Source organism: Neoarius graeffei, chromosome 26 (assembly GCF_027579695.1).
Source record: "Neoarius graeffei isolate fNeoGra1 chromosome 26, fNeoGra1.pri, whole genome shotgun sequence".
NCBI classification, from domain to species: Eukaryota; Metazoa; Chordata; class Actinopteri; order Siluriformes; family Ariidae; genus Neoarius; species Neoarius graeffei.
The window spans coordinates 34,785,191-34,809,224 of NC_083594.1; the positions used below are offsets into that span (position 1 = coordinate 34,785,191).

The 24,034-nt window shown below is 42.2% G+C and overlaps 1 protein-coding gene across 1 annotated transcript in view; it reads right to left on the reverse strand.

Moving 5' to 3' along the window:
- phf2 (PHD finger protein 2) overlaps nt 1-24,034 on the reverse strand; it is a 160,047-nt gene that overhangs the window by 72,777 nt on the left and 63,236 nt on the right. The window contains exons 2-3 of the mRNA XM_060910392.1: nt 5,213-5,298; nt 3,385-3,499 (exon numbers count right to left, since the gene is read on the reverse strand). Coding sequence (XP_060766375.1) covers nt 3,385-3,499; nt 5,213-5,298 — 201 coding nt within the window. The remainder of the gene's footprint in view (nt 1-3,384; nt 3,500-5,212; nt 5,299-24,034) is intronic.

Consider the following 24,034-nt stretch of genomic DNA (forward strand, 5'->3'; position numbering starts at 1 on the left):
TGGAAGTTTCAAAATTCCATATTTTATTCAGAATAGAACATAGATGACATATCAAATGTTTAAACTGAGAAAATGTATCATTTAAAGAGAAAAATTAGGTGATTTTAAATTTCATGACAACAACACATCTCAAAAAAGTTGGGACAAGGCCATGTTTACCACTGTGAGACATCCCCTTTTCTCTTTACAACAGCCTGTAAACGTCTGGGGACTGAGGAGACAAGTTGCTCAAGTTTAGGGATAGGAATGTTAACCCATTCTTGTCTAATGTAGGATTCTAGTTGCTCAACTGTCTTAGGTCTTTTTTGTCGTATCTTCCATTTTATGATGCGCCAAATGTTTTCTATGGGTGAAAGATCTGGACTGCAGGCTAGCCAGTTCAGTACCCGGACCCTTCTTCTACGCAGCCATGATGCTGTAATTGATGCAGTATGTGGTTTGGCATTGCCATGTTGGAAAATGCAAGGTCTTCCCTGAAAGAGACGTCGTCTGGATGGGAGCATATGTTGCTCTAGAACCTGGATATACCTTTCAGCATTGATGGTGTCTTTCCAGATGTGTAAGCTGCCCATGCCACACGCACTAATGCAACCCCATACCATCAGAGATGCAGGCTTCTGAACCGAGCACTGATAACAATTTGGGTCGTCCTTCTCCTCTTTAGTCCGAATGACACAGCGTCCCTAATTTCCATAAAGGAGTTCAAATTTTGATTCGTCTGACCACAGAACAGTTTTCCACTTTGCCACAGTCCATTTTAAATGAGCCTTGGCCCAGAGAAGACGTCTGCGCTTCTGGATCATGTTTAGATACGGCTTCTTCTTTGAACTATAGAGTTTTAGCTGGCAATGGCGGATGGCACGGTGAATTGTGTTCACAGATAATGTTCTCTGGAAATATTCCTGAGCCCATTTTGTGATTTCCAATACAGAACCATGCCTGTATGTGATGCAGTGCCGTCTAAGGGCCCGAAGATCACGGGCACCCAGTATGGTTTTCCGGCCTTGACCCTTACGCACAGAGATTCTTCCAGATTCTCTGTCGAACTCCTTTCTGATATTGCTCCACTATTTGTCGGCGCAGAATTAGGGGGATTGGTGATCCTCTTCCCATCTTTACTTCTGAGAGCTGCTGCCACTCCAAGATGCTCTTTTTATACCCAGTCATGTTAATGACCTCTTGCCAATTGACCTAATGAGTTGCAATTTGGTCCTCCAGCTGTTCCTTTTTTGTACCTTCAACTTTTTCAGCCTCTTATTGCCCCTGTCCCAACTTTTTTGAGATGTGTTGCTGTCATGAAATTTCAAATGAGCCAATATTTGGCATGAAATTTCAAAATGTCTCACTTTCGACATTTGATATGTTGTCTATGTTCTATTGTGAATACAATATCAGTTTTTGAGATTTGTAAATTATTGCATTCCGTTTTTATTTACAATTTGTACTTTGTCCCAACTTTTTTGGAATCGGGGTTGTAGACTCACATCTGTATGTCTGTCAATAGCTGTTGCACTGTTTTTTTTCTGTTTTATCTTTTGCACATTTTACGACCACCTGATATGTGCAATAAGTGTGTTTCATCCACTTCATAATTCCTCTAAATTAGTATTTATCCTGGGTATATATTTTTTCCTTTTAATCTGTATGTGTGTGTGTAGTCGTCGACTTACGACTGCGTTTGGTTACAACTGACCGGTCATAAACCGATCTGGTCGTAAGTCAGCCTAAGTTAAATGAACGTAAGTATATTGTGATGTGTAATGATATTGTAATCATCTTAAAGTCTTATTTTATCAACATTTTCTTATTTCATTACCTTGGCTCATTATTTGGTTTAAGTCAAACACTGCATACTACACTGCGTACAGTACAATTCGTTTAATATGTGCAAAACAAAAAATACGAAATACAGGTGTGAAAAATAGAAAACATTTTAGTTTGAAACATACCAAAATACAAATGTAAAACATAGCAAAATACAAAACTTAGTGACCGCTGGCATCACTGGTGCTTGGCTGTGAGCCGTCTACGTCATCATCAGCTGTTGCAGTGCTTGGGCTGGCGGGAGCATTTGCTCGTTTCATAAACCAGGAGCTGGGGCGGAAACTGTATGACGGAGTGCGCAAGAGACTGCGCATGTGCCTGGAGCTGGGGCGGAAACTGTTGTACGCGGTGAGAAGCGCTGCCGGGAGCTGGGGCGGAAACTGTTGTACGTGGCGAGAAGTGCTGCCGGGAGCTGTGGCAGAAACTGTTGTACGCAGCGAGAGGCGCTGCCGGGAGCTGGAGCGGAAACTGTTGTACGCGGTGAGAAGCGCTGCCGGGAGCTGTGGCGGAAACTGTTGTACGCAGCGAGAGGCGCTGCCGGGAGCTGTGGCGGAAACTGTTGTACGCAGCGAGAGGCGCTGCCGGGAGCTGTGGCGGAAACTGTTGTACGCAGCGAGAGGCGCTGCTGGGAGCTGGGGCGGAAACTGTTGTACGCGGCGAGAGGCGCTGCCGGGAGCTGTGGCGGAAACTGTTGTACGCAGCGAGAGGCGCTGCCGGGAGCTGGGGCAGAAACTGTTGTACGTGGCGAGAGGCGCTGCCGGGAGCTGGGGCGGAAACTGTTGTACGTGGCGAGAGGCGCTGCCGGGAGCTGGGGCAGAAACTGTTGTACGCAGCGAGAGGCGCTGCCGGGAGCTGTGGCGGAAACTGTTGCACGCAGCGAGAGGCGCTGCCGGGAGCTGGGGCGGAAACTGTTGTATGTGGCGAGAAGCGCTGCCGGGAGCTGTGGCAGAAACTGTTGTACGCGGCAAGAAGCGCTGCCGGGAGTTGGGGCGGAAACTGTTGTACGCGGTGAGAGGTGCTGCCGGGAGCTGGGGCGGAAACTGTTGTACGCGGCGAGAAGCGCTGCCGGGAGCTGGGGCGGAAACTGTCGTACGCTCAGCTAGCTCAGCTGGGAAACACTTGCCAGTCATAACCAGACAGTCGTAAAGTCGATCGGTCACAAGTCGCATAGGTCGTAAACCGACGACTACCTGTATATACACACACACACATTTAAAAAAATTTTTTTTTTTTTCTTGTGTGGCTTGATATGTCCTCTTCTGCTGCTATCCAATGTGCTACTGCAAACAGGAAATTTCCCCATTGTGGGATAATAAAGGTCTTCTTATCTTATGAAATGGATCTGCTTTTTTTTTGCACAATTATCCTTTGAGATCAGAATTACGATCATCAGAGACTCTACTGATGGTCAGGAGGCACAGAAAAGCCAGAAGAGTCTCAAAAGCTCTGACTAAACACATGCTTGCACGGTGCTGTTCTGGATCGAAACATTATTAATCCACAATATTAATAAAATATAAAATCATCAGGAAAAGTAAAATTAAACAAGAGCAGCTATACCTGGGGAACGTCCTGCTGCGCAGCTCCTTTATAAACACCTGACTGCCATTCTGAACTGGTTTGACGTCTCCGCTTTGCCCCGTGTCGTGTTTATTCCAGTTCTTTTTCTTTTTCACTGCAAAGAAAAGTGCCAGATGCACAGCAGCCTGGTTTAGTCAAAGTTCCTGGTTTACCCAGGTTCCTGGTTTAGCCTGAAGTTTCTGAGAAATGGCCTCAAAGGGGAACTGAAGGCAAATTTTTTATTATCAAAATTATATTTATCTCATTTTATAAAATGTAGGAATGAATTTCTGACAGCTATTTTATCACTGCTATAGAAAGTTGAGTGTTAGAAATATGCTCTGTAATATATCAGTCCATATGTCAACGCAGTGGGTGTAAACAAGATTCATTGAGACCTGTGCGAGACATCGTAGGACGGAAGTAAAACGTACAGCGGAAATCAAAGTGACCGACATCTGCCAACATTGTCAAAAGACGTGCGCACCCTTCTTCAAATGCTGACGTAATCAAACCGGAAGTTTTCCCTGTGTCCGAAATCACTCCCTACTCACTATATAGGGCACTATATAGTGGGGACACCATTTTGTAGTGCTGTCCGAAACCTTAGTGAGGATTATGTGGGAAATGCGCTCAGTATAATATGTATTTATCACAAAAATACATGCATGTATTTATTATTTTGAAAACCCACCAGCCACCTGATCTGGCACATTTTAAGTGTGCGACAGGAATGACATAAATACAAGCACGATGGACAAGTCCTTATTCTGTCGTCTTTCCAACTCTTCTCTACTCCACGTTGGTTCGAAGTCATATGGAATAATCTCCATCACTGATGAAGCTGGCAAATCTCGAAATTAATCTAAATTGGAATGATCTGGCGATCTGGCCGCTGTGTAAAGAGTTTTCAAAATGGCGGCGCTGACACTTCACGTTTGAAGTCTCACAAGTCTTGTGAGGATCACGTGGATAAGCGACACCTGCCGTAGACCATACGAACTACATTCAACATGGCTAAAAACCGAAAAGGCCGATAAGTGTAATATAATATGCCAATACGAGTCACAATATAAAATTAATAAAACCGAAAACGTAATTGAATAACACGTTAATTAAGAAATAAAGCAAGTTTAAAAATGACTTCAGTTCCCCTTTAAAATTGTGCATTTATTGCCCTCACTCACTGAACTCATCATTTAAAAACATTAAAACATCAATGCAATATGATATTAAGAACTAACTCATGAATGTATAAACAATTACATGGAACAGATGGAAAAGCAGTTTCCAAGGACGAACTTGAGAGATAAATCACAGTGGACAAAAAAAAAAAAATCATTATTTCATAAACTGTAATCTCTGGCAATAAGTTGTTAACATGTTTGTGTCTGAAGGTTGAATCTAGATTATTGTATTTTTTAGTATGTAAATCACAACACACAATCCAGAAAGGGCTGCACAGTATTATTATTATTGCTCATTAATTATTACAAATTAATTCTAATTCTGATATCACAGAGGGTGGGAATATATAAATGAGTCCTCTCACAAATCCCAAATCTAAAGTCAATATTGCATTTTGTGAGCAGCTGGAGCGCCGGATAAACGTTTCTGCAAGCTTTGGAGGAATCACAGCATTTACATAAATCATTAAAACTCTGCTCATCTCATCTTCAGACGCTTTCCCACGGCATACAGAGTGTATTAAATGTCTTGCTTGTAATCCAGGAAAAGAAACTTTAGAACACTGTAACCCAATGAAATTTTCAAAATCAAATATTTTTAAGTTCAGTTCACTGATGCAGTGAATTCTGAACGTACTCACAGGTGGATTTGCCGTGTGTCTTCTCACAGTTGGGGCAGTGGTAAATGTCGATGTCTGGTGCGTCATCTTCATCCACGTCCACGCAGCTACAACACAACGGCAATATAAAAAGATCATGAGACATTTGTGGACCGAAACATACAAAACAAAATCTCATTCACTTCAAAGATGATCTTAAAACTGGACATTAAAGTGGACTTGGGCATTTAATTAATTAAAATAATCTAGCTATGTATAGTTGCATATACTATCTATTTTATGCCTATACTATACCACAATGTTTTGATGTTTTATTTTATAATATTTAAAGGGGGCAGCTGACCCTTCCCAGAACCCTCTGTGCCAAGTAGCAAGTCACAATTTTCGATGCTCGCAATGTTCCAAAAACAATCCACAACAATTCATAATATCCTAGGCCAGAGATCTTAAACTGTAACATAAAACTGAAGATATTTTGTCAAAGTATCTACATTTTAACCCTCTGGGGTCGAGAGCTTCACCGGCAAACCTTGGTAGGTTGAGAATGAGTAGGTCATGTATTTAGATAAAGATCTTTGCACGTTTTTATCATACAAGCATGATAAACATATTGACAGAAACTTTATACTTTACACTTTCCTATGTGCCCACTGCCAAATAATATTATATTTTTAAATTACCTAAATTAGTCACACCGGAGTCAGAGCACTGAGCGCCCACTTACACATCCATAAAAGACTATTCACATGATAATGGTATGATAATAATTTTCACTCTTTCGGTTTCGATTGGTTTCTCTTTCGTGGTGGGAACGCCCATCGTAAACAGGATAAAATCTGTCAGCCATGGTTTAGGCTATTTGGAGGTAAAACTTGTTGCGAGATGGCACGCAGATTTTATGCGCTACGGATGATTCAGGACAGTGAATCAATTCATGATTCAGGACAGTGATTCAATTCAATCTTGAGAACTGTGACACTGATGATGAGCGGTGCCTCTTTTTTTTTTTAGTTCGACTCGATCTGGGGGCGGCACGGTGGTGTAGTGGTTAGCACTGTTGCCTCACAGCAAGAAAGTCCTGGGTTCGAGCCCCGGGGCCGGCGAGGGCCTTTCTGTGTGGAGTTTGCATGTTCTCCCCGTGTCCGCGTGGGTTTCCTCCGGGCGCTCCGGTTTCCCCCACAGTCCAAAGACATGCAGGTTAGGTTAACTGGTGACTCTAAATTGACTGTAGGTGTGAATGTGAGTGTGAATGGTTGTCTGTGTCTATGTGTCAGCCCTGTGATGACCTGGCGACTTGTCCAGGGTGTACCCCGCCTTTCGCCCATGGTCAGCTGGGATAGGCTCCAGCTTGCCTGCGACCCTGTAGAAGGATAAAGCGGCTAGAGATAATGAGATGAATGAGATGAGACTCGATCTGGCTGAAGATCAACTCGAGTAAGTGTAAATATTTCTTATGTTTCTTATGAGCATATCGGTTGATATGTGTGCGCTGTAGTGCATACACAGGAAAAATGACTGAGCAATTTTTTTCAGAATTAAAAGTATTTTCCTCAAAAATAGTTAAGTTTGCTCTATTCTGTCTTTAGAGAGTAAAATTTGGAGTTGGAGTGGGAACAAAATTACAGAGTAATTGTGTAACAGAGTAGGTTGTGGCTCTGAACTGAGTACAATAGTTAGTTTCAAAACACATTGAATAGAGTCAAATACCAAAATAAAGTCAAATACCAGACAAATGAGGATGTTGTATAAAGCAATTTTTGAATGCTGTTGGAATGTGTGGAAAAACATTATCTTACCTATTGTGACGAACCATTTTGATCATTTGACCTGATGGGATTAAGAGTTGGCAGTGGGAGGGGTATTCACTCTTCTCATTGAATGGAATGGAATTTTTTACTCTTCTCATTGAATACCCCTCCCACTGCCAACCCTTTATCCCAAAACGATAGGACATAAATTTTTTTATGGCCAGTTAATTGTCCAAATCAATGGAGCAGATTTAAGTTTTTGTGCTTCATACATTCCTAAGACTGAACAGAATCACCTCAAGTGATCAAAACAGTTCGCCAGAATGGGTAAGATCATGTTTTTTCACACATTCCAACACAGTTCTAAAACTGCTTTGTACAACATATTCATTTATCTTTTATTTTTTAAACTACAATCATGACATACATACTATATAGACATTATTGTAGCTGAACTTGTGCTGAATACAAAAAAGTCATATACCTTTGAAAATGCTGCTCAGATTTGTTGAAATTGACAACAAAATCAGAGCATACCAAAATCTTTAAAGTGCCAGAAAATACCCTCAAATCTCAAAGGGTTAAATATAGGTCCATTCTGTTCTCGTTTGGTTATTCTGTTGTAATGAACCCGAATCAGCCTTGACTGTCTCATGGGCAGCCATGACGTTAAGAAAAGATAAGACATATTTTGTTCACAACTTCCAAGTATGACTCTTAAATGAAGAGAAAGTTTGAGATGGGTTTCCGAGGGATCACTAGCAGGTATCAGTCACATGCTTTCAAAACAAAAATAACGAATTGGATTCTGGGAAGGGTGAGCCGGCCCCTCTAAAGGAGGCGTTTGTCATTTTTGCAAATGCGGTAAAAAAACTGACAAGCTGGCACATTCCTCCTAACCAATCCCACGCCGTCTAATGAAACTACATCCTCAGCACAGGAGATATTTCAGCACATGCTAAGGGCACAAAGCACAAGGTGAAGCAACAGATCTTAATTTTTGCTATATTCAATAAGAGCATATGGCCATTCATAAGGGGTGTTCACACGGCAACTTTTACTCCGGTGTAGCACCGGGGCTGCTCCGGTAGAGTGTTTACACGGTACAAAGTTATACCGGTGTCGCCCCTGAAAGCTCCTTAAACTGGTGCAAATCTAACCCTGCTCGGGAGGTGGTTTAAGAAATTTACTCCGGAGTAAATGCTAGTTTGCGGGGCAGCACCGATATAAAATGGGACGTCTGAACGCTACAGGGGTAGACTCGCTACGCGTGAGGAGAGTTGATTACATACGGACATTGCATAATTTGCATCCTGGTATTTTGCGCTTCCAAAATGGTGAATATCAACAACAGAACTGCGTGTCTTCCAGTCTTGCCAGACTGGTCGGTTTTAAGTGCATTTTGGCGGATTTGAACATATTTTGGGCTGGAAAACATCAGCAGTATCTGGCAACACTGGTGTCTTCATCCATATTGTTTTCCCGGCGCTTGGTGATGCCATGACAACCGGGAAAAGGAAGTACATTTTCATGCATGCGCATATTTCATTTCCGCATTATTACTATCGTATAGCACGGTAGCAAAAACTGCCGTGTGAACACAAGTGGGGCTGCACCGGTGTAAGATATATCGCAACAAAATACATCGGTGCAGCATCGATGCAAATATGTGCCATGTGAACACCCCTATAACATCTCAGCCAACAGGAATAAAGAAGCTACATCATTTAAAAACAGCAAAAACAGCTAAACAAATTGAACATACAGAAACTTCCGGATTTTAAAACAATCAGTCAAATAATGAACAAATATAACAAAGGGAGTCTATACAATGATCAATGCATCTCATAGCTACAAATCACATTATCCAAATGCACATATAATCATAGCGTACAACATACAGTGGGTGGTGCAGTGGTGTAGTGGTTAGCACAGTCGCCTCACAGCAAGAAGGTTCTGGGTTCAAGCCCCATGGTTGGCAGGGGTCTTTCTGTGTGGAGTTTGCATGTTCTCCCCGTGTCTGTGTGGGTTTCCTCTGGGTGCTCTGGTTTCCCCCACAGGCCAAAGACTTGCAGGTTAGGTTAACTGGCTACTCTAAATTGTCCATAGGTGTGTGTGAATGGTTGTTTCCCAAGCCCGAAAAATGGGAAAGTTGGGGCAAGAGGGGCACCTGGTGTAAATCTATGCTCCAATTAATATGACATAGGGTCCATGTAATAGCGACCCCACCAGGCTTGTAGTACTCGAGTCCAGGACTTGGACTCGAGTCTGACTTGTGCCCTAATTTTAAGGACTCGTGACTTGACTTGGACTTGAGCACTGATGACTTGGACTCATAAATTAGAGACAAGGACTTGGATTTTTTTCTTTATTTTTTGTAATATGCCATAATAATTTGGCATAAGATATTTATATTTACATTAATTTTGTAGTAATTTCGTGTAAGAGTGTCACACCTGTGCAACTTGACACATACATCAGATAGACTCTCGGGTGCACTCTGGACAGCGGCGCACCAAGCGGACTCTCGTGCGCACGCCATAAACGACTCGCACCTGCGCAGGATTAAGGTGCAATCACCGCACCGGTATAAAAACTGTGAAAACACACTTACTTTGCGAAGTATTGAGTTGTGTTGCTGACACATTACCGAGCCTTATTTCCTTATTTGGGTTCCTGATCCCTGATTTCCTGTTTCTTGTCTTTGATTCTGCTGAGTATACGATAGCCTTGCTCGACTCACTGCCTGTTTCACTGATTTACGATTTTGCCTGCTGTTCTGTTTATCTGTCTTCACTTCTATTAATAAACACACCTGCACTTACATCCATCTCCCAACCATCTCTGACAGAATACTTTGCACTCCCTGATAAAGAAAATGCACATTCACCTGTTCATACGTCATGTTCAGGAACAAACTAATGGTACTAAAACAGCCACCGTCAAATGGTGCGGTTGGAGTGTTGTTCTCAGACTCGACTCGGATCAATAGTGGACTCAATTCGGATCAACAGAGGACTTGACTTGGACTTGACTCAAAATTCTTTTTAATGACTTGGACTTGACTCGGACTTGAACACTGGGGACTTGAGACTGGACTCAGACTCAAGGTTTAGTGACTCGACTACAACACTGGACCCCACACATGTAAGTGGGGCAATCTGGAAGAAGTGAGTGAGTGTACAGCATACAGTAATTAGCATTATGTAGTGTGCAACAGTATTACACACATATATAAGTGTTAACATGATACTAATGAGGTTATAATAACATCAAACGTCTGTAAGTGTTGTATAAGTGAGAAATACACATCAGCCTACTTGTGATTACACATAAAGTACATTACATCACATGAAAACATGCTGATCAAGTGAAAATGTTATTTTTGACGAGAACATATTCTCTTTTGTCGTATTTAAATTTATAGATTTTGTAAGTAATTTCCTATGAAATGCATGACAATTCCAAAACACACCATCGGCTGAGCAGCTCTGTATCCAGATAGAGTGGCTCTAATTGACTACTTTCACATTACCCATAATGCTTTGCACCTTGGGGGGGGGGGGAACCAAAATATAAACAAACTCAAACACACTGACAGTAATGTTTCGAATTTAAATCTCCCTAAAAACTTCAAAGAAGTATCAAAACTAACTAAACCAAAGCTTAAAGAAACCTGCAAAGCCTTTTCTGTGGACTTCGAGAAATCAATCGGTAAAAAACTGCTTGTAAATATCGTACTGAACACTTTGAACATCTCTACTTCGGGTGACAGTAAGCCAGCAGCCTTCTTCGTCTCTCAACACGGGTGTTCCAACAATTACTTACCTGCAGAAGTTAAAAGATTGGGAAGAACTGAGAAAGATCGACACTGATCATAGAAGAATCCACAGTGAAATCGTTTTTGCTGGGTGCTGGTTACGGTGAGAAAGCCGTGAGAAAATACAAACGCTTTGTGTATGGGAAAACAAGCACGGAACTCACTCAGTCGAGTAAGTACTGTAAACACAGCAGAACTGTCAAATTGCTTTTTTAAGTTGATTTTGATTTCCTTCCCTCTGATTTTCCTCGAGCTCATATGCTACCAGATTACAACAATCTTTGGGCTGTTAGAGGAAGCTGTTAGGGCTACAGGGTCAAATACTACATTCAATCTGCAGTGGATATAAAAAGTGTACGCACCCCGTTAAAATGATAGGTTTTTCTGATGTAAAAAAAATGAGACCATGATAAATAATTTCAAACCTTTGTGATCTATAACCTGTACAATTCAACTGAAAAACAAAGAAATCTGTTTGAGGGAAAAACATAAAAAATATGTAGTGGTTAGCACGGTCGCCTCACAGCAAGAAGGTTCCAGGTTTGAACCCAGCAGCCGGTGAGGGCCTTTCTGTGTGGAGTTTGCATGTTCTCCCCGTGTCTGTGTGGGTTTCCTCCGGGTGCTCCGCTTTCCACCACAATCCAAAGACATGCAGTTATGTTGACGTGGGGCAGCCTTGGGCTGAGGTGCCCTTGAGCAAGGTACCTGACCCCTGACTGCTCCCTGGGTGCTCTGGTGTGGCTGCCCACTGCTCTGAGTGTGTGTGTGTTCACTGCTTCAGATGGGTTAAATGCAGAGGATGAATTTCACTGTGCTTGAAGTGTGCATGTGACCAAATAAAGGTTTCTTCTAACATAAAAAAATTAAAAAACGTACAAATAAGCTGGTTGCATAAGTGTGCACACCCTTAAACTAATACTTTGTTGAAGCACCTTTTGATTTAATTACACCATTCGGTCTTTTTGGGTTGGAGTCTATCAGCCTGCTACATCTAGACTTGGCAATATTTACCCACTCTTCCTTGCAAAAGCGCTCCAAATCTGTCAGATTGCGAGGGCATCGCTTGTGCACAGCCCTCTTCAGGTCACCCCACAGATTTTCAATTGGATTTAGGTCTGGGCTCTGGCTGGGCCGTTCCAAAACTTTGGGGGGGGGGGGGGGGGGGGGGGGGGGGGGGTCATTGTCATGCTGAAAGATGAAATTCCTCTTCACCTTTCTAGCAGACACCTGAAGGTTTTGGGCCAAAATTGACTGGTATTTAGAACTGTTCATAATTCCCTCCACCTTGACTAAAGCTCCTGTTCCAGCTGAAGAAAAACAACCCCAAAACATGATGCTGCCACCACCATGCTTCGCCGTGGGTATGGTGTTCTTTTGGTGATGTGCAGTGTTGTTTTTGCGCCAAACATACCTTTCGGAATTGTGGCCAAAAAGTTCAACCTTGGTTTCATCAGACCATAACACATTTTCCCACATGTTTTTGGGAGAGTTGATGTATTTTTTTTGCAAAATTTAGCCAGGCCTGGATGTTTTTCTTTGACCCTATCTCGTAGTCCAGACATACGGAGAATACAGGAGATTGATGTCATATGTAGTACACAGCCAGCACTTGCCAGAAATTCCTGCAGCTCCTTCAGTGTTGCTGTAGGCCTCTTGGCAGCCTCCCTGACCAGTTTTCGTCTTGTCTTTTCATCAATTTTGGAGGGACGTCCAGTTCTCGGTAATGTCACTGTTGTCCCATATTTTCTCCACTTATTGATGGCGGTCCTCACTGTGCTCCATGGTATATCTAATGCCGTGGAAATGTTTTTTGTACCCTTCTCCTCACTGATACCTTTCAACAATGAGATCCCTTTTATGCTTTGTAAGCTCTCTGTGAACCCTGGCTTTTGCTGGAGGATGCAACTGAATAAATGTCTGAACTTTATTTGGGGTTAATCAGGGTCATTTTAACTGATGGCAGGTTTGAACCCAAAAAGACTGAATGCTGTAATTAAATCAAAAGGTGCTTCAACAAAGTATTAGTTTAAAGGTGTGCACACTTACGCAACCAGCTTATTCTATGCTTTTTATTTTTTATGCTTTTCCCCCAGGCGGCACGGTGGTGTAGTGGTCAGCGCTGTTGCCTCACAGCAAGAAGGTCCAGGTTCGAGCCCCGGGGCCGGCGAGGGCCTTTCTGTGTGGAGTTTGCATGTTCTCCCCGTGTCCGCGTGGGTTTCCTCCGGGTGCTCCGGTTTCCCCCACAGTCCAAAGACATGCAGGTTAGGTTAACTGGTGACTCTAAATTGAGCGTAGGTGTGAATGTGAGTGTGAATGGTTGTCTGTGTCTATGTGTCAGCCCTGTGATGACCTGGCGACTTGTCCAGGGTGTACCCCGCCTTTCGCCCGTAGTCAGCTGGGATAGGCTCCAGCTTGCCTGCGACCCTGTAGAACAGGATAAAGCGGCTAGAGATAATGAGATGAGATGTTTTTCCCCCAAACAGATTTGTTTGTTTTTCAAGTGAATCGTACAGGTTATAGGTCACATTAAAAGTGGGAAAAGTTTTGAAATTATTTATCGTGGTCTCATTTTATTTATCGTGGTCTCATTTTTTTATATCAGAAAAACACTTATTTTAACGGGTTATGTACAATTTTTATATCCACTGTACCTATAAAAACACTAAAAGGGGAAGTACACGAAAGCTTACTTACACTGCATCGTTTACACTTTGTTTTGGGAGATGATCCTTCAATAAAGTTATCCTTTCCAGTTCTTCGACTTGTCCAAGTTTTTTGGTTTTCACACTTTTTATGATTAAACACAAAGACGGAGGGGTTGTAGGCTTCCTGACTTGGATCATCAGACTTTTCTCCACGATTGAAGTGTGCAGAACACAGTTGCGTATTGTCTGTCGGTGTAAAATTTTGACGGCGAATTCTGTCTAACCACGCTTTTCGACATTTAGCCTTTTTAGGCATTCTATAAAACTTTCAATCAGGAAAAGTCGGTTTTCCCCGTGTGAATTCAAAAAAATGACTGAGGTTATCTGACCTAGAAAACAAATATAGTGCCTGGTTACCCCCCAAGTCGCAAAGCATTATGGGTATGTGAAAGTAGTCAATATCCAGGCCAGAAAAAAACAGCCTGAAACTATCAAAAAACTAGCCAGATCCACTGCAGTGTAATATTGTTTCACATTTTAAAAGAATCATTGAAATTAATTCTTTTGTTTCTCTCCAATAACTGCTTTATCCCGGTCAGGATCTCAGTGTATCCAGAGTGTATCCCAGAAGCACCAGGTATGAGGCAGGAATACATTTTGGATGGGACACCAATGTATCACAGGCACCAATCTATCACAGTGTTCAAATTAGCGTGGAAGGAGAGCTTCCTGAAGTATAGAAAAGCTCTTAGTGCTGGGAGATCAACATATCTCTCCTCCCTAATAGAAGATAACAAAAATAATCCTAGATTCCTATTGAATACTGTAGCAAAATTAACCAGGAATAAGTCCACTATAGACACATGCACACCTGTAGTATGTAGTAGCAACGACTTCATGAATTTTTTTTAAGATTTTTTTGGGGGCTTTTTCCACCTTTATTGGATAGGACAGTGTCGAGACAGGAAATGAGCGGGAGAGAGACAGGGAGGGATCAGGAAATTACCTCAGGTCAGAATCGAACCCAGGTCCCCAGATTTATGGTATGGCGCCTTATCCACCTGAGCCACGACACCCCTTCATGAATTTTTTTTAATGACAAAATTGAGAATATCCGACAAAAAAATTCAAATTACTAATTTAAGGTCAGACAATGTAAGTGACCCTGTAGTTAACAATATAACTGTATCAGATCATCAATTAGAAAGTTTTACTCCCCTAAAAGAAACTGAATTACTTTCATTAATCTCGGCATCAAAAGCCTCAACTTGCGTACTAGATCCCTTACCTACACGTCTATTCAAACAGATAATACCTGAAGTAATTGAACCGCTTCTAAAAATAATAAATTCTTCTCTTAGGATCGGCTATGTACCCAAATCCTTTAAACTAGCAGTTATCAAACCCCTGATTAAAAAACCTGACCTTGATCCCTGTCAGCTGTCCAATTATAGGCCAATATCAAACCTCCCCTTTATCTCCAAGATCCTTGAAAAAGCTGTGGCACAGCAGTTATGCTCATATTTACACAGGAATAACATCCATGAAATGTATCAGTCAGGATTTAGACCTAATCATAGCACAGAGACGGCTTTGGTTAAAGTAGTAAACGACCTACTGTTGGCGTCTGATCAGGGCTGTGTCTTGTTGCTTGACCTTAGTGCAGCATTTGATGCCATTGATCATTCCATTCTTCTGGATAGACTAGAAAATGTTGTGGGAGTTAAGGGAACAGCCCTCTCGTGGCTCAGGTCTTATTTAACTGCTCGCTATCAGTATGTTGATATAAATGGTGATATTTCTAGACGTACTGAGGTAAAGTTTGGTGTTCCACAAGGTTTTGTCTTAGGTCCACTGCTTTTTTCTTTATATATGTTACCTCTGGGTGATAGTATTCGTAAACATTGTATTAGTTTCCACTGTTATGCTGATGACACACTGTTTCTGCAAAACCTGATGAGAGACACCAGCTTAATAGAACTGAGGAATGTGTAAAGGACATTAGACACTGGATGCTTATTAATTTCCTTCTGCTTAACTCTGACAAGACTGAAGTACTTGTACTAGGACCCCATGCAGGTAAAAGTAAGTTTTCTGATTACACAGTAACTCTGGATGGCCTTTCTGTTTCTTCACGTGCAGCAGTAAAAGACCTCGGAGTGATTATTGACTCCAGTCTTTCATTCGAAACTCGCATTGATAACATCACCCAGACAGCTCTCTTTCATCTCAGAAATATTGCTAAGATAAGAAATGTAATGTCACTACGTGACGTGGAAAAACTAGTTCATGCTTTCGTTACCTCCAGGTTGGATTATTGTAATGCCTTACTGTCTGGATGTTCCAATAAGTGCATAAACAAGCTCCAGTTAGTTCAAAATGCAGCAGCAAGAGTCCTTACTAGAACTAGAAAATATGACCACATCACCCCTGTCTTATCCACACTGCATTGGCTCCCAATCAAATTTCGTATTGATTATAAAGTACTACTATTGACCTTTAAAGCACTGAATGGTCTCACACCACAGTACCTGAGTGAACTTCTGCTCCTCTATGACCCGCCACACCTACTTAGATCAAAAGGTGCAGGCTATCTGCTGGTACCTCGTATAGTGAAGGCTACATCAGGGGGCGGAGCCTTTTCTTACAAAGCCCCACAGTTATGGAACAGCCTTCCAAGTAGTGTTCAGGAATCAGACACAGTCTCAATGTTTAAGTCTAGGCTGAAAACATATCTGTTTAGTCAAGCCTTTTGTTAATGGTGTTTATGAGGTAAAGGTGTAGATCTGGAGGGTCCTCAGACAGAGTGTTTTGGTAAACTGGGATGTATGGATGCTGTCAGTCTCCACTCGCTTGCTCACTCGAGTTTGTTGACGGTGTAGTGGCTGCTGCTTTATGTCCTGGGGCTCCCTCATGCCTGTGTTACCTTCTGGCTCTCTCCTTTTAGTTATGCTGTCATAGTTAGTTGTCGGAGTCCCTGCTTGTACTCAGTGCAATATGTATACTGTTCCTACTTATTCAGGTGACATTGGGCATACCTAACAACCTGTGTTTTCTCTCTCTCTGCCCCTCCCCCAAATCTGTCCCTCTGAGTTACATGTTGGTCCTGGGATCGAGATGCTGACCTCTTCTGCTCCTCAGACCTGCTTGATCCATCCTGATGCCCTGTATCTGGTTGGAGCCTCATCACATCACCCCTGTGGAGGACGGCCCCATATGGACAGTTGAAAGTCGCATTTGGAAGACGCTCTGGACACTTACAGTAATGCTTTTATGGCTGAGGACTACAGTTGTCTTGCTAACTTTAGGACTGCAGTTGTCATGAACAGTTTTGCACTCAAGTTTCCATCAATGAAGCATTTACAACATCAACAAAACTGACTTCATGTTAAAACTGTTAATGTCATAGTCATGCTGTCTGTTGTTGCCCAAATGAGGATGGGTTCCCTTTTGAGTCTGGTTCCTCTCAAGGTTTCTTCCTCATGTCGTCTGAGGGAGTTTTTCCTTGCCACCGTCGCCACAGGCTTGCTCATTGGGGATAGATTAGGGATAAAATTAGCTCATGTTTTAAGTCGTTCAAATTCTGTAAAGCTGCTTTGCGACATTGTTTATTGTTAAAAGCATTATACAAATAAACTTGACTTGACTATGCACACATACACAGACACACATTCACAGCAAGAGGCAATTCAGAGTCACAACTACACCTACAAGCATGTTTATGGGAGGTGAGAGGAAACTAGAAAACCCAAACGAAACCCACACAGAACATGACTCACTCACTTCTTCCAGCTTGTCCCACTTAAGTATGTGGGGTCGCTCACTGCAACATGGACTCTATTGATCCACATGTCATCATAATTGGAAGATAGTTTTATGCCAGATGCCTTTCCTGCCACAACCCTCCCATGTAAGGGCTTGGGAAACAACCATTCACACACATGGGCAATTTAGAGTAGCCAGTTGTGATGACCCCCTGTGATGTCATCTTGAAGTGTGCTTCCCAGGTGGTGTCATCTGGGGGGGGTTTCGTCTGTTCATGACCTGTTTTTTCCATGTAGGTAATTAGTGGCAACTCGGTTCACCTGGGCCCGGTATACCTGGTTTGGTAAAAGCCACCTTCAGATTCACTCTCTCTCTGGCTGGCGCTCTGACTTGACTGCTTTTCTTTCTTTCTCTTCCCTTCTCTCCTTTGCAGCTGCTCCATCGTTTGCTTGGTTATGTTACTTTAGTTTATTACCTCGCCCGGGACGGAGTCCACCGGGGCAAGGTATCGTTTTCGATGGGGTTTGTTTGTTAATGATGTTACGGGAAAATGGCTGGACCAATCTTCATGAAACTTTCAGGATAGATGGGCATTGGTCTCAAATAGAACCTCCAACATTTTGGGGGTAATCCGGTCAAGGTCAAGGTTTTTGTGGCAACTGCTTCATATAGAGGCGGTAGCCACTATGTCATCGTGCTGTAAGAATGTAAGAGTGTAACAATCGTGCAGTACGGTGTGTTCTGATTAGCTGAGAGTAGTACAGTGTGTTCTGATCGGCTGAGAACAGCAGAGAATCAGAATCATGTTTATTAGCAAACTATGGTGGTGTTTACATTAGACCGTATCAGCGGATCATCAGATTAACGTTTTTAAAACGATTCGCGTGCACACAGCAACGCCAATACACGGATACGCTAATCACATGACTAATTAGACGGCACGTCACATGATCCCAGTGCATACCAGGCATGCGCAAGTTACTCACCACTTGCAAGTGGAAGGATGGCAAGCAAACACCTTCTCCAGCAGATAAACACACCTGGCTGTGATGTTCATGTTCTCACTGAGTTTAAGCGCCTGAAGGAGGTTGAAATGTGTAAATAAACGTCAGTGCGACTCAGCGCTTCCTCCTGCGCTCCAAATCACTCCGCCCTGAACAGCGAGTGCCCTCTGGAGGGTGCGCACTCTGGCCCTGCGCAGCTCACAGAGCGCGCGAGTGAAGCACACGAGCAGTGATTCGGGACTGAGCCGCTGTGTGTGTGATCCCAACGCCAGCGAATCAGGAAGGTGGATGTCACAGTGACGTTGTCCAATGACGACGTCAGCTAGAGCTCAGCACAGCGTTTCCTCGTATCTCAATGTTTACACAGCACCGGATCAGACACGAACTGGGTTGAATACGTGGGCCCTGGCGGATTCCCGTTTCCCGGCGTTTTAATGTGAACAGACAGTGCATCCGCGACGAAAACGAGACAGATACAGTCTAATGTAAACACCACCTAAGTTCACACACAAGGTCAAAATCAAGGTCAAGGTCACCAAAAAGGTCAAAATCTTTTTTTCGTGATATCTTCCTTCATAGTCATCCTAAGTGCTACCGGGCGAGGTTTGTTTTGCCTGACAGCACTTGTTTCTTGTGTTTTGTTTTGCACTATACAACACTGGCACACACATCTTTCACTCATCCACACCCTACACCACTGACTTCTCTGATTACCCATTTCATGTTGTCCATCCATCCATTATCTATAGCTGCTTATCCTGTTCTACAGGGTCGCAGGCAAGCTGGAGCCTATCCCAGCTGACTATGGGCGAGAGGCAGGGTACACCCTGGACAAGTCGCCAGGTCATCACAGGGCTCCATTTCATCCACCCATCCATTATCTGTAGCCGCTTATCCTGTCCTACAGGGTCGCAGGCAAGCTGGAGCCTATCCCAGCTGACTATGAGCAAGAGGCGGGGTACACCCTGGACAAGTCGCCAGGTTATCGCAGGGCTCCATGTCATGTTGTTTAAAATATAATTTGGTCTCTTGATTTTGCTTAATAAAATGCTTTTGTTGAATGTTTATGGTGGTGCATCTCCCTTTGTTGTGGTCGTTGAGCCAGGGGGCTTGTCCTAACTGCATGTCTTTGAACTGTGGAGGAAACTCATGCAGACATGGGGAGAACATGCAAGCTCCACACAGAAACACCCCCGTCAGCCACTGGGCTTGAACCCAGAACCTTCTTGCTGTGAGACAACAGTGCTAACTACTGCGCCACCGTGCCACCCCAAAGAGAACATGACTACTCTGCAAAAACAATAACCTGAGCTCAGGGTCAAACCTGAAACCCTGGAGCTGTAAAGTGGCAATGGCAATGCCGCCTACTACATCACTGCCACCCACCTTCAAGTTATATGATTATGATGAATACAGGAACACTTAAAATGAAAAATTGCTCTGATAATGTTTGTTTCAGTTAAGTCTGTGCTTGTCCTTGATTTGTTTTTTAAGCCTAAAATAAATAAAATGGAATGAAAAGTACAATGAAGGGCAAGTGATACACAAATTGAACCAAAATATTCAAGTTCCTAGAAAGATCCTGAATTCAATTCAATTCATTCATCTGGTACTGATTCACCTCTTCATCTGTGAAAAGACTAGGGTTAACAGGACTCTCCCTGTCCCCATGCAAACCTTCTGCATTCCTAGCAGAAGAGGGAGCCATACAGAGTGGGAATCAAATATTGTATTAGGAGTCACGCATGTGGGCTCCTCTCCAGCAGGATATTGCTGCCATATGCAGAGAACATAATATTTTGTGTTCACTTCATTCACACAGTGAGCAGTGTGGACCTTAAAAATGGAAGGGGAAAAAAAAACGCAAAACCCAGTATGAAGCAGAAATAATATCCTTTATGCACTCTAATCACATAGGCCCTAAATCATCGTTGTTTCAGAGGACACGATCACCTTCAGCAGGAAATACAGGACACATCCTGAATCGGGCAGCAGGGTAGTATCAAGCGTTCATGTCTCTTCCACTCGAACCATCCACTTTCACTTCTTCCATCAAAACAACGCTTTGTTTTGTTTAACTGAATCGCCTGCTTTGCAAATATATACAGTCAACTGCAGAAATATTGGCACCCTTGACAAAGATGGGTTTAAAAAATAGTCAGGAAACTGTCTTTGTGGTCATTTGGCTGAAATCACACACAGAATCCAGGGTCTTTGGTCCTTGTGGACTCTCCTCTTCCGCTCACCTCACATTTTCAGTGGGGTTTAGATCAGGGAACTGGGGTGGCCATGAAAAAAGGTTGATTGTATGGTCACTTTTTGTGCGGATTTGGGCATATGTTTTTCGTTTAATATTTCCTGTTACTTCATGGAGTCAGTGATGCCATTTATACTAACAACAGGGTTCTCCAGAAAATCTGAAGTGGCTGGCTAAAAAAAAAAAAAAGAGTAGTAGGCGGCTCTGGAATTCACGGCAGCGGTGCGCCAAAGGCGCGTTAATGCGAGGGATGAAAATTTTTAAATTTGCATGCCTTCTGGTGCATTCTCAGCTAATAAATTACTCACCATTTCTCTGTAAAATACTTGCAAAATATGTATGAAATTTCCCTCCAGATGTGTGTGTGCTTGGCTTTCTCAGTTACCCTCTGTAGTACGCTGCCTAGCTCCATAACATAACTACATACGCTACAGCATAGTCACGTGGTCCGGCTCAGCCAATCAGAGCGCAAGAATCGATCAACAAATACAGTGTCGCTTTGGGTCATGCTAGACCCAAATTGAAGACAATTTCGTGGTGGAGTAATTGGATTTGCAGTAAATTATGGGCAGCAGGGATGATATAAGTCGCTTGAACATTGAAAGGCAAGTTTTTATTTTATTCTGGGATCGAGAAGCCAGCACAGACCGTCTGAGTAGGCAGAGAAAACCGCCGGTCGCCGGTGCTTGTGGACATCTCTGTAACAATGTTCCCACGGTCTTTGGATTAAACACTGCCCCACAACGTCATATAACCCCCACCATATGTAATTACGTTGAGATGTGCATTACAGTTTCTACTGCAAGGAACTTCACTGTGCTGTTTGAACTAGTCCAGCCAAGACCCATGTTTTTAATTAGTTTCTAATTATCATTAAAATGATTTCTAAAGTGTTATATCTGACACTTTGTTGTAGGCTTAGTTAGTTTTTCCAAACAAAATATTCACCAGGTTTTTTTTTCCTCTTTCTTCTGAAAATTTGCAGTTTTTGACTGGACAAAAGCCTTCTGTAGCATCTCTAATAAATACAGTATAATTACTGATGTTAAAAATATACTTATGTTGTCTAATGTTCACTTAGTCAAACATACAGTGATGCATATGGGTTGACATTAACAAACTCAAAACATGTTCCATTTGCCGCGACAGGAAGAGAGGACAGTGCATGTTTCAAGAGATAAAATTAAGTTAAGACAAGAACACAGATCAAAAGATATGTGATGGGGAAAGGGTGGGGCTCCCAGGGGTATCAGTTCATGTCGGAGAGTTCAAAACACTTCAGCAACTGTCAGTCATTCCAGATTAATAAGTCGATTGGCTCATCTTCTGTTTCTGTTGGGGGAAAAAAGAAGGCTGCTCTTTTGGTGTATTTTTTGAGTCATAACTCATACCAGTGTAAAATGTTTTATTTAATGTTGGCAGGTCTGCATTTGCAGCTAAATGAAATAAAATGCTTCGTTTTGGCATGCCTTCGAAATAGTTTATCTGCATGGACGTGATGTCTCATTGTAGACTTGGAGATCCTATAATGGCACCAACTTATGCATCTCGGTGATCCTTGGAAACATTTTTGCCTCTCGAACCATCACCCTCATCCTGTACAGTGGTGCTTGAAAGTTTGTGAACCCTTTAGAATTTTCTATATTTCTGCATAAATATGACCAAAAGCATCATCAGATTTTCACACAAGTCCTAAAAGTAGATAAAGAGAACCCAGTTAAATAAATGCATGATTTTATGCATCAAGGGATTGGCTAATTAGAGAACTGTAGATTGGTCTCCTACATGATGCTGACGTCACTTCCTCTGGCAGGAAACTTCGGAAAGGCAGTGAGGTGAGGAAACGACTGTCCAAACATTTCAACTAATTGGATGGCTTTATTGGTGAATTATGCCACCAAAAAAGAACTTTACAGCTGAGGAAGGCGAGGACATTAAAAAGTCATTCGACTTTCTGGCAGAAGTTGTTTCTGTTATTAAACAACAACAGAAAACCATCATAGAGCTGGTGACGGAAGTGAAGTCGCTCAGGCTGCAGAACGCCAAGAAGGACCGGCGTCTCGCTCACCTGGAAAGCAGAGTTGCTGAATTAGAACAGTACACCAGGATGAACGACGTCATCGTCACTGGGATTCAGATTAAACCCCGGTCACATGCAAAAGCAGTGACAAGGGAGGGAGAATCTGATGAACTGGGCAGCAACTCTGTGGAGCAACAAGTGTCGGCATTCCGACACTCAAAGGGAATCGATATTGACTGCAACAACGTCGAAGCCTGCCACATTCTACCCAGGAGAGACAAGGAAAACACTGCCATCATCATGAGATTCATCAGCCGGAAACATAAAGCCGCATTGCTGAAACAAGGAAGGAAACTGAAAGGAACAAACGTCTACATCAACGAGCACCTGACAAAACGCAATGCTGACATCGCCAGAAAAGCATGACAACTGAAGAAAGAAAATAAAATTCAATCTACATGGATAACCAACTGCAAAGTAATCATTAAGCTAAACGGTACACCGGAGGAGGCTAGAGTTCTGGTCATATGAAATATCGAGGACTTGGACAAATACCAGTGATGGCTATCGGGACTGTACGGTAATCAATACCAATGTGACACTATACCAAAGTCAACCATGACGCACACCGAAATAACTAATTCACCCATTACTCAGAACACTACTCGGCTGACGCAAATGCTTGTTGATTATGAAAACCTGGAACTGAAACCACATGAATTCACTGACCATAAACTATTGGATACAGATAATGACATAGACCCGGACAATAACTTTTTCTCAACCATTAATGACAATTGCCACTATTACACAGAGGAACAGTACAATCAGTTCACTGAGGCTGTGGGAAAATTATCAATAATACACTTCAACAGCAGAAGCATGTATGCTAACTTCAAACACATCAAGAAATACTTAAGTCAGTTTACTCATCCATTCAACATAATTGCCATATCAGAGACCTGGATTGACCTGGAGAAAGGAGTGGATTTCGAACTGGCTGGATATGAATTTAATTATATAAACAGGAAAAATAAAGGTGGAGGAGGAGTGGCGTGTTTGCATTAAATAATGATTTATTAATGCAAGACTGGGAATCAGTTTATATAGAGAATAGCATTGATAGAGCATATAATAACTTTTTAGGTATATTCAAATTATTATATGATAAAAAATTGCCCACTGAAGCAACATCGTACAAAACAAAACTATAATGACCAACCTTGGATTACTAAGGGATTGCAAAATGCCTGAAAGAATGTATTAAATTAAGAACCAAAGAGACAGAAAATAAATATAAAAAATATAAAAATAAGTTAACAAGTATCATAAGGAGATGTAGGGAGGATTATTATGGTAAATTAATATATAATAGCAAAAATAATATTAAAGTAATAATATTAAATATTAAATATGGAAATATACTAAATAGTATTATTAATGATGTCTCTGGACAAATACATTACCCTAAATACTTTAATGACAAAGGTATCAAAAATTATAACATGGATGTAGTTGCTAATAGTTTTAATGATTTTTTGTTAATGTTGGACCAAGATTAGCTCAAAATATCTCTGATCCGGT